This window comes from Lemur catta, chromosome 18 (genome assembly GCF_020740605.2).
Source record: "Lemur catta isolate mLemCat1 chromosome 18, mLemCat1.pri, whole genome shotgun sequence".
In the NCBI taxonomy this organism is placed as follows: Eukaryota; Metazoa; Chordata; class Mammalia; order Primates; family Lemuridae; genus Lemur; species Lemur catta.
In genome coordinates, this window is record NC_059145.1 from 45,600,875 (window position 1) to 45,617,683 (window position 16,809).

The 16,809-nt window shown below is 43.1% G+C and overlaps 1 protein-coding gene across 1 annotated transcript; it reads right to left on the reverse strand.

Moving 5' to 3' along the window:
• Positions 1-4,147: 4,147 nt before the first annotated feature.
• Positions 4,148-7,006, reverse strand: EIF1B (eukaryotic translation initiation factor 1B). Its single transcript, XM_045530921.1, has 4 exons — positions 6,535-7,006; positions 5,501-5,664; positions 4,998-5,099; positions 4,148-4,598 (listed from the first exon to the last, which is right to left on the reverse strand). The coding sequence occupies exons 1-4, from the start codon at positions 6,563-6,565 to the stop codon at positions 4,554-4,556; spliced, it is 342 nt and encodes a 113-aa protein (XP_045386877.1). The 5' UTR covers positions 6,566-7,006; the 3' UTR covers positions 4,148-4,553.
• Positions 7,007-16,809: the final 9,803 nt, after the last annotated feature.

Consider the following 16,809-nt stretch of genomic DNA (forward strand, 5'->3'; position numbering starts at 1 on the left):
AAAGCACTATATATTTAGGGTGTGTGTGTGTGTGTGTGTGTGTGTGTGTGTGTACAAACTCCAGATTACGCTCCTCAACAAGTGACAATTTAGGAGTCTTGATTGTTTTCTAGTTTAATCACCCATTTCCCTGAAGGCCATAAACAGAAGTCTCTGTTTACATTTAAATTAAATCCCTTCTAACAACACTGTGATAGATAGCAGGTGAGGTGACTTTATAGATCCCCAGGGTAAGACCATGAAAACATAATTATTGTCTCTCCCAGGTAAAAGAAAATCACAATTGATTTTCATGGGTTGCAATAAGAAAAGATTGACTAGATCAATTTCTGCATCACATATGAGGGATGATGAAATCAAACCTGTCAGCTGGTGTTTTAATGATGACTGCAACAACTTAAACCTTTTTAATCTACGTGAACTGCGAGGAGCCATCAAGTTTTTTAAGTGGCCACAAGGGGGTGGTAAGGGACTACATACTCGCACTAATCAGCCCCTCCAATTTCACTCTAACAGCATCATTCCCTGGATACCCTGTTTCATTTCAACACTCCTGGTCTACCAGGCGGGTTGCTCGTGGTTCCCATTCAGCGTGTCCCACCGCTCACGTGCTATTCTTCCCGACGGTGGCAGTTTAATCTCAGTATTGGGCTAAGGTTTCCCGAGTTTCCAGCAAGTCAGTGACAATGATGCACTCAGAGTGGACGGTTTGTGATCACAGGTGAGTAGACCTTATTCCTACTTCAAGGGATTATACCTCCCACCAAATCCTTCTCTGGGGATGTCTTCCCCACAGAATTTGTCGCGGTTGACAAGGATAATCTAGAAGAAAGGATTTAGAATATTTACAACACAAAGAAATGATGTTTGAGGTAATGGACATGCTAATTACCCTGATTTGAACATTATACCTTGGGTATACATGTATTGAAATCTCTAGCTTTGTAAATACGTATAATTGTACATATTTATTACAACACATATGTAATAAATATGTACAATTATTATGTGTCAACTAAAAATAAGAGAAACAAATAAATTAAAAAGACTTTTTTTAAAGTGCTTTCTGTCTCCACTCCCCAGATGATATATTTATTCCTTGCCCAACAGACTCAGGAGGTGAGTCTGGGTCCTGGTAAAAATGGGTAAAGGACACATGGAGACAAACCCAGGGGTCAAAGTTAGCCCAGGCTGGAGGCCCTTCAAAACCTCCTAGGCTAGAATAGAGAGCTGCAGCTGAAGCCCAGCATGAGACCTGAGATCACTTAGATTCCCTGTGGGGGATTTTGGCTTTGAACTTTAGACCCCTTTTGTGCCTTGAATGAATGACAGCTATATGTAATGGCATGAAAAAAGTTTGTAGGCTGTTCATTAGTTTGAGATGAAGATACCATCATGCCATCAGTTCACAGGGAGCAGAGCTATAGACTGACGACCTAACAGGTGAGCCACCTAACCCACAATGACATACAAGCCAATGCTGAGTTTAAATTCACTGCATGTCATCTGACACAATAATGCCTGGATTAGGAACACGCAAGGACTGTTTGGCATTTCCTCTTCTTATTGGCACTAATTTCTCTAAATTGTGAGAAAATACAGCCATTCCTCTGACTTGCCCCACGATGCTTCCATCATCCAGATAAAAAGGGACTTAGGTACCTGCATGGCCACATGAAAGGAACCTTCGAGGCTAAGGGCTTCTTATATAGTCATGCTCCTGCTTAATTCTTGCTGGTTCACTTGGCCCTTGATCCCAGACAAGCACAATGTCGCCTGGCTACCACCTGCTTGTCAGGTGATCACAGTTCACTGCAAACGAGGACTCCTTGGTTTTAGTTACAGCAGGACCACGCCTCCCTTTTCTCTTCCACACGGACCTCTGGCTTGGCAAGGGGAGTCCTCAGAGGCCCAGTGGAACCAGTGTGCGGGGGCGATCTAACGAGGTTCTTTTCCTGAGCTGTAACCACCCATTTCATTTCATTAGCTGGATCCCAGCTGGTGGCACACAGAAGCCTACGTCAGCACTCTGTGTTTCTCAAGTTAGTTTGGTTAACTGCCATCATGATTAGGACCAGAACCATTCCTTCCCTATGCACAGAGCCACCCTCCATCTAGGATGGTTAAGAGAACAGCTCCTGTTACTCCAGTTCCTAAGCAGGTAAAGCTGGCTGGTTCCACGACGTTTTCCCCGCCTCCGGAGGGCTAAGACTGAAAGGTAGAAGAGGCGCTGCTGCTGGTAGCACCGCACTCCAGGCTGTGCCTCAACCGAAAGTCCTAATTTCCTACAGCCTCTGCCACGTTTGTAAGTCCAGGGTCAAACCTACTTGTCCTCTACTTGGTATCGTGCATTGTGCACCCTGAAGCATAAAACCACTAAAGAAACTGGAAGTTAAAATCTTCCCACATGGAAGGTACAGGGAGGTATTGTTTAGCTACTGTCATTTTCTTGCATCTTTAAGACATACTCTATCTTCCCTCCTCAATTACACAGTGTCTCCTAGTCTCTTTTGCCTCCAAAGCAAAGACCAGTTAGCCCTGTTACCTTGCTCTCAGATACTTCTCTGAGGCTCCTAGTCAGTTTTTCCAACTGAGGGAGGTGACTCCAAGTTTATCCTTTCACTAGTTTCAGTAAAAACACAGAAATCTGTAGATATTATGTACTTTATTCCCATTGCTTGCTCAAAGACAAGAAGGGTATATGCTCTGGTTTTCCTCTAAGGATTGGTACTGTCCAAGTGACAAGTCCAATCAGTTGTCCACGGCTCATAGGCTGGAGGATCAGAAGTGCTCTTCACAAAATCCAGAGGGAAGTTTTGCTCAAGGCTTTTTATCCTGACACATGAAGCGATTACTAAAAGCTCATCTATGGGTCCCAGGATGAAGGGTGTTTTCCTTCCCGTCTGTGAGGCCGCCCTCATACCACCTTAACAGAAGGTAATTCTTTCCTAGGCACTAGCTCAGCTCTCAGCAAATGTATTCATTTAGGCCACACTTTAACATGGATGTTAATGTTAGTTTCTGCTTTACTATTTCATAGCACTCTTCAACCAGTGATAGAACCATCACACAATGCTACAGATGACAAAGTAGGAGTTTATTAATAAGTTGGACAATTCTCCCAAACCTCTTGATCTTCATCAAATAATACTGCAATATTGTTTTCCAGAAATGAGTTTATTAAATTTGGTACTATATTCTGGTGTACTCACCTCTTGACAGTCCCAGTCTTTCTTGATTGGAGGAATGGAGTGACAAAGAAACAAATCTATTACTTAGTGCCTTTAAGAGGCAAACTTTTTGGGGGCTGATTTTGTTTTCCCAAAAGCAATATCTCAAAACAGAGGCAAGGCCTCACTTCGTTCGAATGTAGTAAGCTAAAAAGTTTGCACTTGTAGATGCATTTCTTTGCCTTGGCTAAATGGTTTTACGGCATGGTTTGTACAACTGAGCATCTAACTACTGCTCAACAGAAAGCAGAAGCCTCGAACTCAAGGAGGACGAGCTGCAGAAATCCCACAACTAAGAACTACAAATTGTATTTCTTACACCAACAACACCCCTGGTCATTTTCACCCATGGTTCGTGCTTCCTTTGGTGAAACACATACCAAAAATAATGGTGTAGTCAAAGGACATGGCTTTTCTGGCGGGAAGCCCAGGCTGACATCCCAACTGTCACTTTCTAGCACTCCTGGGAAGTTAACCTGAAGCCCAATATCCTCTATCACCACCTACACTTGCAACAAAGTGCCTGTGACTAAATATAGTTTATGTCACGAGCCTATTATAATATCTGGCACTTAGGGATAGACTTATGTTGGCAGCCCAGTAACACAACTGATAAAAGAACACATATAAAAGAACTCTATGTGCTAACACCTTAAAGTTTAAATGTCATACTCTTTTAAAAAAAAATTCAAAACTACATTGTGATAAATGCCACAACTTTTAGTTGGCTTGCAAGGAGTAGTGGCTCTGGGAAGTTGGTAGTCCTGCTTCTATTCTTATTTCTAAGTCAGTAAATGAAAAAACACAAGCTACATATAACAAAGGTTCTCCTCTATCTCTGGGTATAACAGCTGCTGAAGCCCATCAGAAAGAATATTTGTAGAATGAGAACTCAATTATGAAAGACAAAACATAGGTGTATTTTACTTGCTTAGATTTGGGAGCATAACTGCTCACGAAAGGATTCACAGTTTTTTTTTATTGTTAAGCTGCAACATACATGGTTTAATACAACAAAAAACATTTAATCAAGTGAAAAGTAATAAACTGAACAATAAACAAATAAACACTCAAAACAAAATATTTTCCATTGGAAACATGTTAACATGAATACGGGGTTTTGTTACCATCTTACTGCAATTTTCTTATGTGTTACTAGCCTACATACCCCATGTTTTCTGTAATCATGCAGATGTGAATGGAAGTTTGAATGATTAAATAAATGAGAAGTCCGTTTACTGCAGAGAATCATTTCACAAGGCAGCCAAACTGGGTTTAGAGAACAGAATTATTCAAGAAATTCTCCACGTATTTAGGTTCATTTTAGAATCCATGAACCTTAAGCTGTTCCTCCTTGACAATGCCAACCTGTAAAATAAAATTTAACAGAATCACTCTGAGGAATATATAAATTCATTCCTAAGAAAACACGGAGCAGTCATTAAAAAGCATCACTTAACAGCTTATTGCAACACTGTTATCTGTAACATGTGCTATTAAGAGCCAACAATTCGACACACATTTGAATACTCTGCATGCCAAGGATCACTGTGTGTGTATATACAGATATAATCAGATCATTCTAATGACAAAATGGACCACATAAAGCTCTTGGCTTTCAAAATAAGTACTAAGTCTTTATTTCCCTCACTTATCTAATTCACTCCATTCACATGATTTTTACTAAGTAGGAAATAATTCCTGTTGCCTTTAAGTACAGTTTTAGAAGCAATCTCAAGTTATACAAAAAGCACCCAAATCTCTCACCTCCAAGAGAAACTGGCAAATGTTTTTTCTTTGGTCACCTTGAAGCTGAATAACCTCTCCGTATTCAGGATGTTCAATCACAGTACCATTACAGGCAAATTTCTGGGGAAGTACATAAACGTACAACATAATTTAGTCAAATACAATGAGGTTTTGTTTCACCACAAGAATAAAATTAACTATTTCAGTGAGCTTGATTATATTTAAGAAACAGATTTTGTTTCCCATGATCCACAACACTTCCAATGATTTTATGTTTAACATCAAGAACTAAATATTTTACAGTTTATTTTAAAGTCATGCAAATCGTATTTGAAGATGGGAGACCATAATGGGAGAATAATCACATATCTGCGTGTTAACTACAAGAATGAAAACAACTTTCTCAGGGTCCAGTCATTTTCATCTACACTGATATATTCAAGTAAAGGTGTGAATCATAACCCAATTCTGAGATGTGCGTCAATAACTCTATTTTAATCCATTCTTCCTAACCCCTTTACCTTTTTGAAAGCTTTCACAAGTTTCTTTTTGTCATAATCATCTGCAATGCCCTGAACAGTAGTCAGCGTCTTTCTGCCGTTCCGTTGCTGGATTCTTATATGAATGTAATCCTCAGTCCCTGCCGGGAGTAAGTCGTCACCCTTAGTTGCATCAGCAAAGGGGTCTGCAATGGGATAGAAAAAAAATCCAAAGTTGAAAAATATTTTTTAGAAAGTACTTTCCAGAATATGGTACACTACAAATCAATATAGTCAGCAATGAAGGTTCTAGTGCCTTTGCTTTTTTTTGCAGATGGGGGTTGAGTATTAATGAAGCCTCCAAGGTACTCATAAAAAAAAAAAACAAAAAAAAAACCCAAACATTTAAACAAGTATGTGCCTTGTAGAAAAACGTTAGTATAGGTAGATAATGTTATTGTCGAACGTGGTCCTCTAATGAGAGAAAAGAGATTTATAAAACCTTAATTTTACAGCCGCTAGAAAAATGTGCGTCATCTGGATTACAGTCTGATGAAACCGACAAACATTCAAGTATGCCCACCGCAGTCATTTAACTGCAACTCTGCCTTGCAAAAATTAAGTATATATCAAGAGGCGTAATTTTACAAATTGCGACGCAGGCAGAGAAGCCTGAACCACGGCCCTGCGGCACATCACAGGCTTGCCTCCGCATCTTTTACTGAATGTCCCCGAGAGATGCTCCAAAGCAGCTCTGGCCGCGAACGGACGCCGGTCCCCAAGCCCCCGTCCCGGCAGCCCCTTGCAAGTAGAAGGGCTGATCTAGGCGCCCGCAAAGCAGGGTCGCCCAAGCGCCAAGGGGCTGCAGCGGGGGCGGGAGCTGCGTCAGCACCGGGCAGGGGGCGGCGCGGGGTCCAGCCCCGTCCTCGGGGAGGGGTCGCCAGGGGCCCAGTCGCCATTTTCCGGGCGCCGAGACAAAGCCCCACTGGGGTGCAGGGAGGGCAGGAAGGGGCCCTCGGGGCGCTGGTCGCGTCGAGACCGGGGGAGGCCGGACGGCGGCGGCGGCCCGATCTTACCGAAAGATTGGAGGTTCTGGATAGTGGACATGCGACACTAGTGTGAGGCCGGTGAGGGGACAAAATTCCTGCGGGGCCCGCCCGGATCACCGTGTCAGGAGGCTGTAGTGGCGAGAAAACGGAAATAAATAAGGAAACGCTTCGCCCCTGGGTTGGGATTCGATGGAGCGGCGGCGGCGGAAGCCGGGAGGAGGCAGGAAGAGGCGAAGGAGGAGGCGGAGGAAGAGGCGGCGGCGACGGATGCGGAGACGCGAGAGAAGAGGCGGCGCTGCGGCTTCTCCCACAAAATGGCCGATGGAGACTATTTAGCCGCGCCCGCCGCCCCTCCCTCGTGACCCGCCCGCGCTAGGGATCCTGGGACTTGTAGTTTTCCAGAGGCGGCGGAGCCCCGAAAGCCTGAGACCCGCGGACTGCCGGGACCGCAACTCCCGTCAGGCAGTGCGCCGCCCAGCGCCGGGCGGAAGGCCCGGGAAGGGTCCGGGCGGCTGCGGCGCAGGCCGGGTGCCGTAGGCTCGGGGCTTTCTTCCCCGCGGGTTCGTAGGCCCCGCTGACTCTTGTGCTGCGGTGCAGCGGCGGCGCCGAGGGCGTGGTGCCGAGGGGTAATCTGTATCAGTCGCCCTCGAGGCCACGGGTAATGTAAGTGAAATCCGGTTGCAGGAGCAAAACAAGCCCTGTAGCCCCAGCTTTCGACCCGTTCGCTGCCCCACGGCGCTGCCTGCGTCAAAAGTCCAGCCCCCAGTTGCAGGAGCCGCGTCAGTCCCCGCCAGGAGTGGGGAGGCGGGAGCCCGTCTCCCAGGGTTGGACGGAGCCCCGATTCCCTGGCGTGACGGATCGCAGACTCCAGCGTGCATCTCTGGAAGGTTTGATAAAGCAGACTGGTAGACCCCAGAGTTCCCGTTTCAGAAAGTGTGGTGTGTGACCCGAAAATTTGCAAATCTAATAAGCTTGCAGGTGATACTGATGCCGCTGGTCTGGGACCACGGCATCACTGCGCAGCTTCGTCAGGGGCTTGGCATCTAGTGAGGGCCAGGTGTGTGTTGACAGAACATACTAGAAAACCAGCCTGCCAGCTCCCCTTATGTACTTCATAGGGTCCAACATAGAACCTCAGCAGGGTTGCTGCCAGGTATAAGCTGAAGGTGAGCTCAGCACATAGGTTAATTGATGAAGAGTCAGGTACCACAATTGTAATGTCTTACCAAGTCACACGCAGAAAAACAAATCCGAGACTTTGGGAATTGGCTCACCCCGGGGCTGAATTGTCAAATTTGGTTGGCTTTCTTTGAAAGCAAAGATATAAACGAAAATTTAGAGATTCATAACTGTTGTTTTCGGTGCTATGGCAGTCCTGTGAAGCCTGTGGACCCCTTCTCAGAATAATGCTTTAAATCCATAAAGTAAAACACGTAGAATTACAAAGGAAACCAATTATACTTAAATTAAAAACAATACATAGATAACAGTCTGTGTTTATTAATGCGTTAATTAACAAGTTATAGCATCAGGTCTAACAGCTACGATAATTTCAAAAAGGTGATAAAAACAGGTGATAAAGAGATATTTTGAAATGTCTGTAACATCAGAAATGTAATATGAAAGTATCTGTGATGTCTGTTGGTGCAAAGTGATACATGCATCTAATATTTCTGTGATGTTGCCGACATTCATAATGGAAAGAAATACTAAATTTTGCTTATAGATTAATGAAAATGCAGATGTAATCCTTTTTCCCCCATACAGTTTTAGGGCTCTCCACCTCTGCAATTTGGACCAAGGATCTGCAGACCCCAGGTTAAGAATAGCTGGATCTAATCGTTTTTTGTGATTAACAGTAATAATAGGTACCATTTATTGAGTACTTACTATTTGCTACAATTGAGTACTTACTATTATTATATATAATATTATTGATCTTCATTGCTATTCTATAAGGTAAATATTCTATGTAGTGGATAAAGTATGGAGGCTTTTGTAGGTTAAATAATTTGCCTAAAAAAGTCAAATTCTTAACTCTCAGGAATTTAACTACATTTTTGGTCTTCTAGCCCTGATTCAAATGAAAAACACTTTTCTTATCCCAAACAAAGGTGTGAAGTTCTAGAGCTGGTTCCAATATGTCTTCATAAATATGCTTTAAAGTAATTTTTAATATTTTAATTTTATACTCTAATTTCTAAGTGATTTTTAATATTCTAGATGAAATACAGAATAAACAAAATTCATCTCTGTTTGCTTTCTTTCTTACTAGATGCACATAATTATTTTGTATACATTGTTTCTTAGAAAGAGCCAAGGGTGGTCCAGTGAAGAAAAAGTAACAAACATAGAGAAGTGAAAAAAAAATTGCAGAAATTTTAAGAGTTTTTTTGGTCATTACCCCTGTCAGGGTCATCCTTTCTTAGACCTAGTGTTTGTATCAGAAACCTCCAGGAGCTCAGAAATCTTTAATCAAAGCCAATATGAATACAGGTTAGATACAATTGTGGTTATTCTCTTAAGGCTCTCTGACTCTCTGGTCATTCGCAGTCTTTGTATTTAGACCTGCACTGTTCAGTATAGGAACTGCTAGCCACATGATGTGCTGTAAGTATAAAATACACAGTGGCCTTCTGAAGACTTAAATTGCCTTAATTTCACCTATTTCTTTTTCCTTTTCAAAATGTGGCTACTAAAAATTTTGAATTACGTTGGCTTACGTTCTGTGTATAGTAGTGCTCATTTAGAGCAAAGGAATTTGACCTATATGTAAAGTTCTTTTTCTTTTCTTTTCTTTTTTTTTTTTTTTGAGACAGAGTCTTGCTCTGTTTCCCAGGCTAGCGTGCCATGGCATCAGCCTAGCTCACAGCAACCTCAAACTCCTGGGCTCAAGCAATATTCCTGTCTCAGCCTTCCGAGTAGCTGGGACTACAGACCCACACCAACATGACTGGCTAATTTTTTCTATTTTTAGTAGAGACAGGGTCTCACTCCTGCTCAGGCTGGTCTCGAACTCCTGAGCTCAAGCGATCCTCTTGCCTTGGCCTCCCAGAGTGCTAGGATTATAGGCACGAGCCACCACACCTAGCCTGTAAAGTTATCATAAATAGAAAAAGCCAAAATGTTTAAAATCTAGTATTTTTTAGTTCTAAATGATACCAGCCTAGTTTAAGATGATTATTTCTTGACCCTACTTCAGAAGGGAGTTTAGATTACTCAAAGAGAACAGTAGTAGTGACTAAAGGAATCAGAGAAGATATACAGAGTAATTGAAAAAAGCCCCCAAAGCCAGAGGTAGACCCCAAATCTGGCTCTAACGTCCTAGCAGTTAAGACAGAGAGGAAATCTGCTAGAAAACTCATATGTCTGCAAGATAAAAACATACCAGCTGCACAGGAGGAATAGCTGTGCCTAGCCCTGAGGCAAGGGGGTGTTTTTCTTAGGCCCTCGTAAAGGGAACACTGATGTAGCGGACAGCATCCCCAGCAGTTTGCCTACAGTGAAGGCATTGGTGGGATTTATGCAGCTGTTTCTTGTATCTGCTGGTCATGAAGATATGTTATTTAGTTGGAACCTTGGGTCCTCATCCACCCATAGGTTGCCTACCGTAGTGAACATGTGATAACGCACCACTGAGATTTCCTGCTTCTGAGAGCTCAGCTAACAGACATCTCCAGGTGCCGCACTCTGAATTCAACATTGCGTCCTGCTGAAGCACACTTGCCACTGACTGAGCACGACAAAGATGCTGTTGCAGGCCTGTTCTTGAGAGATGTAGGACTGCTCTGATGGGGGACTCTGGCTCAAGCAGTTTCCATCGGCCTGGCTGACTGTGTTAGTCCGTTTTCATTGCTATAAAGAAATACCAGAGGCTGGGTAATTTATAAAGAAAAGAGGTTTATTTGGCTCACAGTTCTGCATGCTGTACAAGAAGCATGGTGCCAGCATCTGCTCTTAGTGAGGGCTTCAGGGAGCTGCCAGTTATGGCGGAAGGTGAAGGGGGAGCAGGTGTGTCACATGGCGAGAGAGGAAGCAAGAGAGCAATGGGAGGGGCGCCACACGGTTAAATAACCAGCATGAACTAATAGAGCAAGAACTCACTCATTACCACAGGGATGGCAGCAAGCCATTCGTGAGGGATCCACTCCCATGACACAAACACCTCCCGCTGGGCCGCATCTCCAACACTAAGGATCAAGTTGAACATGAGACTTGGAGAGGACAAATATCCAGACTGTATCATGGCCTTTCTTAGATCTGTGCTGAAGTCTAAGGATCCTCTGTCCCTCAGAGGGTCACCACTTCTGGCTCCTTCGTCTTTTCTTCTCTGGTGTTTCCCTTGATAAATCTCTTGAATAAAATAATTAAATAAATAATTTTTTAAAAAAACCCTCTTGCATATCTAAGCCTGTCTTGATATCTGCTTCTCAACAAGGACCCAAATTGATGCATCTAGCTACAGACAGGTTGGTGAAGAGACAATAGGTGGAAGGAAAATTCCAGTTTAAGTAACCAATTATTACCACAAGGCTTTTCCTCCAAACCCTAAAATCTTCTGGTGAGCTGTTCTGGGTTTCATGAGGCTAAGAGAACTTTTTCATAGCCCACATGAAGGTCTCAGGGCTTCTATATAAAGGCAGCCTAGGCAGCCTTTTGTTTTCTTCAGTGTGTACCCTAAAATAAGCCCTTTGTAGCTTGCATATCCAATGGTAAGAAAATGTGAACACATTGAAGGGCAAGAAGAATATTTGCCTAGTACTTAAAGCAGATACCCAAATCTCCCTGGGAACGGCTCCTGCCCACCCTCAATTCAGAAGACTCCAGGGTCTTTATACCGCCTTAGTGAAATGGGAAATCACTATTCCCAAGTGACCAGTCAATGAGACTAGTACTTCCAGAGACTAAATACAAAGAGAAAATCCAAAGAATGAGTGTCTTGTTGACATTCTGAGCCTCATAACTAGTATTTCTCACTCCTCAACTTTCAATGAGAGTTAAGTAGCTGAGTTTAATACATGTCCTGACTGGAACCATGTTGCCAAGTGGTTAGCAACGTACATGGTACAAATAAACAGAGCTCAGTTGCTCTCTACTTGTCTAGAATACAGTGATTATTGAGTCAGTGTTTCTGTAGAGTGGATCAGAAGACCTACAGAAGAGAAAGTCATAACCTAGGCCTGCTTCCTACTCAACCATATTACCGGGAGAAGAGTAAGGAGAGGTGACTGAATGGGCTGTGTGTGTGTGTGGGCTCTTCATTAAAAATATTGATAGTGACAATGATCAATGTGTTGGCAAATAGCACATTATATATGGAGTATCCACAGAGTATAGTATTACACAAAACAAAAATTATGCATGTATTAGAGAGTCAGTATTTTTTTTATTTTCAGTGAGTTTGTGGATCTAAAAGGAGAGTAAAAAAAAAAGCCAACATGTAATCATGAAGCAAATATCAAAATAAGAAAATTTCAGGGATCTGGGAGGTTGAAGACTTAATGGGGTTAACTCATGAAATATGAAGAAATTTTCCTGAGGTAATTAACTCTCCAGTGGGGATCTTAATGAGGAGGGAATGTGGATACATAGGCATGCCACTCGATTTCTAGACTCAGCAGCAGGGAGGCACTCAAGTTTCCCCCCTTCATTCTACCCTTCCACCATCAACAACTGTGAAGGAAGGGTCTGAGATTTTACCCTACTTGCAAGCTAACAAGTTAGCTTGCCACAGTTTCATGGTTGCTAATAGAAGACATGAGACTCCTGGGTTAGAGACAAGACTATTACTCATGGCAGAAGCAGTAGCCAGAGTTTAGTGTTCATGCTGGTTTCCCATGCCCCCAATTCCAAGTCCCGTGGGGGCAACACAGTGGGCCTCAGTGGATGCCGACACATGCAGCAGATCGTATTACAAGAGAGAACACTGTAGTCGTGGAATTTGTTGCTTTTATTATAAGCAGTAACAAGCTTTTCTGGGGGGTGATGTTACCCATCCTTCAAGATCGCTCCCTATAAACACAACACTGAGAAATGGCCAAAGTAAAAAGCAGTCAGGGCCTTGCATTCTTGGCAAAACCATTAAGAACATGCAAGCACCCTTGGGGCCCATGGGGGATTGCCTCTTGCAACAACTGCTTACTCTCCTTTGAGTGGTGAGCTACTGGGACACTGCATTGGCCACGTTTACTAGCGAACAAGGCTACTGTAAGTTGACAGGTCATAGGCATAAATATTTCTCACTTTTTATCCTCTTTTCTCAAGTACCTGGAAATTCAAGGCAGCAGACCAAGCCAACTTCCTTCTCCCTTTTATCTCCTGTGTCCTTGAGCTCTCTCCTCTCTTCAGTTTCCCCCCTGCCAAAGAGCCAGCTGGTCCTGTGAATTAGTATGGTAATGCTTAGGGGTGGGGTTTCACCCCAGAGGCCTCCAATCCTTGGCTTCACGTTCCAGCCTCCACTCCATCCTCCAAGTTCCTAATAGCTCTGCATTGGGGTTTCTTGGCCTACAAGAGTGGTATTTTTCTTTCCTTTGCCACTGACCCTTGAGAATTTATCCCCTTTGTGGACTTCTGGGGCAGTGGGGGCTTATGGTCAAATGTATGGTTTGAATATACTTGGATTCAGTGGCTTATTTATGGTGTAGAATGTAAGGATTTGGACTTAAGAGTTGGATCTGGCATCATACCCTTATCTAGCCATTCATAGGTGTGAGAACTTTACCTTCCTAAGTCTCAGTCTTCTGTAAAAAGAGCATCATAATTTGTACCTCGTAGGGTTTTGTAATGATTGCATCAGAAATTGTATCAAAAGCACTTACTATAGGACCTGGCACAGAAGGTGAAGCTTTATTTGTTCAAAATCTTTTCCGGGAGTTGTATGATGAGAATGCTTGGAAGTGATTCTGATATAAGGTGATTATACGTTCTCCTACAGAATGTGTATGATGTTTCCCCTTTCATTTCCTGTGATCCTGTGCTCTTGTGAAATTTAATTACAGCCATGGTCACGTGGTTCATCATAATAAAATTTTTCTTGGAATATTGTCAGTCAATTTATGCAACCTGATTGTATTGGTATAGTCCAGGAAAGAGGGGTAGAGAATAAATAACAGAAATAATGTAAATCTTGGCCAGGTGCAGTGGCTCACACCTATAATCCTCGCACTCTGGGAGGCCGAGGTGGGAGGATTGCTTGAGGTCAGCAGTTCAAGACCAGCTTGAGGAAGAGTGAGACCCCATTTCTACTAAAAATAGAAAAATTATCCAGGCATGGTGGTGCGCACCTGTGGTCCCAGCTACTCAGGAGGCTGAGGCAGGAGGGTTGCCTGAGCCCAGGACTTTGAGGTTGCTGTGAGCTATGATGACCCCACTGCACTCTAGTCTGGACGACAGAGGGAGACTCTGTCTCAAAAACAAAAAAAAAAATTGTAAATCTTTGCTGCCACAAGATTTATATGTACTCCCTCCTTTAGAAACGACAAGTATGTACAGTGTGAGAGGCCTGAGGCAAATAGGCCCATCCATTGCCACCCTCTCTCTGTATCCCTGCTCATGCATCCATCTGCTCCAGGGCGGATGCAGTATAGCACATTTTTTCCCCTAAAGGTTAAGTTGTGTCTGCTTTTCAATGAGACATGACCTTACATTGCCAAATCCATTCCTGGCAATTTATGCAACTCTCATTTAAAAATAGATATTCTGGGAATCACATCTGTTTAAATGGAAGTAATTTATATCTTTCTTTTCTTTTTCAAGACAGAGTCTCCCTCTGTTGCCCAGGCTAGGGTGCCATGGCATCAGCCTAGCTCACAGCAACTTCAGACTCCTGGGCTCAGGCAATCCTCGTGCCTCAGCCTCCCAAGTAGCTGGGACTACAGGCATACACCACCACACCCGGCTAATTTTTTCTATTTTTAGTAGAGGTGGAGTCTTGCTCTTGCTCAGGCTGGACTCCTGAGCTCAAGTGATCCTCCTACCTCAGTCTCCCAGAGTGCTAAGGTTACAGGCATGAGCCACTGAGCCTGGCCAATTTGTATCTTTCTTATTGAATTAAATTTAGAAAATGTGTTTGAATATTATTAATTATAGGGATTTATTATGAATGAACCTGGGGGATTCTGATTAGATCTTGTTTGTAATCTCAGTTGACCTAGAAGTGGAACCTTCAGTCTTTTCCTATGATCACAGAAATATTAATAGCTTTAATGATACTATAAGAGGCCAGGCATGATGGCTCACACCTGTCCCAGCACTTTGGGAGGCCAAGGCAGGAGGATCGCTTGAGGCCAGGAGTTCAAGATAATATATAACAATATGCCTTATCTAGATATTAAAACTAGATGTTGAAAGGCAAAATATTAAGCAGAGGGGGATTTCAGAAAAGAAATCTGTAGGAGGAGGAAAGGGTATGAAGGTCAGTAGAAAGAGAATTAGTTGTCTCGGTAGATAGATGAAAGAAAGGAGAAAGAAACAAAAGGGAGAAAGAACACGGAGAAAAAGGCAGGCAGGATTTTCTGTGGAAAGGATTGCATCCGTGTGACAATGAAAGTGAGGAAAGCCAAGAGCACGGTGGATGCTTAACCAAGTAGAGTTCAGGCCTTGGTCAAATAGATGCCACCCATTGTTTTTAAAAGGGTAAATAGCTGTCATATTTCATATGAAAATTCAGATTTCTGTTTTCTATTAAGACAAATATAAATTTCTAGATTTTTTTTTTTTAAAGCAGTCAAAGCCGATTTATCGATCCTTCACTTCTGATTGCCCAGGTCATGGGTCTCCCTCCTTGTGTTATGGAATTATGATGAGAAAAACTATCAATGAATTAAGAAAATAGTAAATGTGAAACCAAATGTGATCTAGATTGTTCCACCTTAAGAGATATTTTGGGAAGAGTTAGTGTTAAAGCAAAGGGTGAAGTCATGAAGGAAAGAATGTGCCTTTTATATAAAAAAGTTAAATTGTACCTTTTAGCTCAAGAGAGATCTGGTGCTATAGAACTTTTGTTTTATCTTCTGACTTGAGTTAGTCCAGCATAGGTAATAAATCATGTAGCTGCCATTGTTTGTTGTTTTCCTATTTTGTTTACTGAAATTTGTTTGGGGCATAGATTGATGGCTGCTACCTAATATCCGTTATCCCCTTCTTTCTTGGTAAAACAGAATCTCAGTTTTATTCTGTTCTGCAGTGTGCCCAGGTAAAAGACTAGTTTATGTTCCACAGCTTTCCTTGCCAGATGTGGCCAAGGGGATACAAGCAGAAATGTTGAATGGGTTTTCCAAAAAGATTGTGGTCTTTCTCCATTTTCTTATAACAGAATGCCTGAAACTGGGTAATTTATAAGGAAAAGGAATTTATTTCTTACAGTTATGGAGGCCGAGAAGTCCAGGGTCGAGGGCTGCATCTTGCTGGTGGGGGCTCTCCGCAGAGTCCCGAGGTGGCTCAGGGCATCACATGGCAAGGGGGCTGAGCACACTAGCTCAGGTTTCTCCTCCTACTCTTACAAAGTCACCAGCCCCACTCCCGTGGTAACTCATTAATCCATTAACCCATGAATGTATTAATCAAATTAATTTTGATTAATCACGGTGCCCTCATGACGCAATCGACTCTTAAAGACCCCACCTCTCAATGCTGCTACATTGGGATTAAGTTTCAACATGAGTTTTGGAGAGGACAAATATTTAAACCCTAGTAAATGCTTAAAGGAAGCTGACTCAGTTGGAGTAAGTGCCTGTTTTGCTATTCTTTCTCATTCCTTCCTGCTTCCTGGGGTGAGACACGGTGCTGCAAGTGCAGCAGCCACCCTAGACCACGAGATGCCCTTGAGATGCCCTTGCCATATGGATGTGCTGCAGCTGGTGGGGCAGAAGGAGAGAGGGAGCCTAGGGCTCTGGGCTGCCCGTCTGTGCCCTTGTTATATGTGAGGGAAGAAACTCCATGTGTTTAAGCCTCTGCTTCACTGGGGTTTCAGTTAAATGAAATTGAGTCTTACCCTAGCCTGACGAGCACTGCTGCCTGCATGAAACTCCAGGCCTCCGAGAAGCTGGGCAAGCACTCTCCTGGTGCTGTAGAGTGGACTTGTGTGTATCTTGGGTCACTTTCCCTATCCTAACCGGGATCCAGGAGAGGTGGGCCAGCTCAGCGTGGGTCACAGGATGATGCACTAGATACAAACTGACAGTATGTGTGTCTCTTCAAACTTAGAGGCCACAGGGCAGGCAGATGTCCATGAACTATCTCGGGCTCATTGCGTCTCATCAATAAGCAATAATAGTGACAGACAGTATCCAACAGGATTTTTTA

Excerpts from the sequence above, each read along its gene's own strand:
- EIF1B (XM_045530921.1), bottom strand. The coding sequence starts at position 6,565 with ATGTCCACTATCCAGAACCTCCAATCTTTCG. Across the intron at positions 5,665-6,534 it reads CCAGAACCTCCAATCTTTCG|ACCCCTTTGCTGATGCAACT; the intron begins GTAAGATCGGGC and ends ATCCCATTGCAG. Across the intron at positions 5,100-5,500 it reads TTGTGAAAGCTTTCAAAAAG|AAATTTGCCTGTAATGGTAC; the intron begins GTAAAGGGGTTA and ends GTACTTCCCCAG.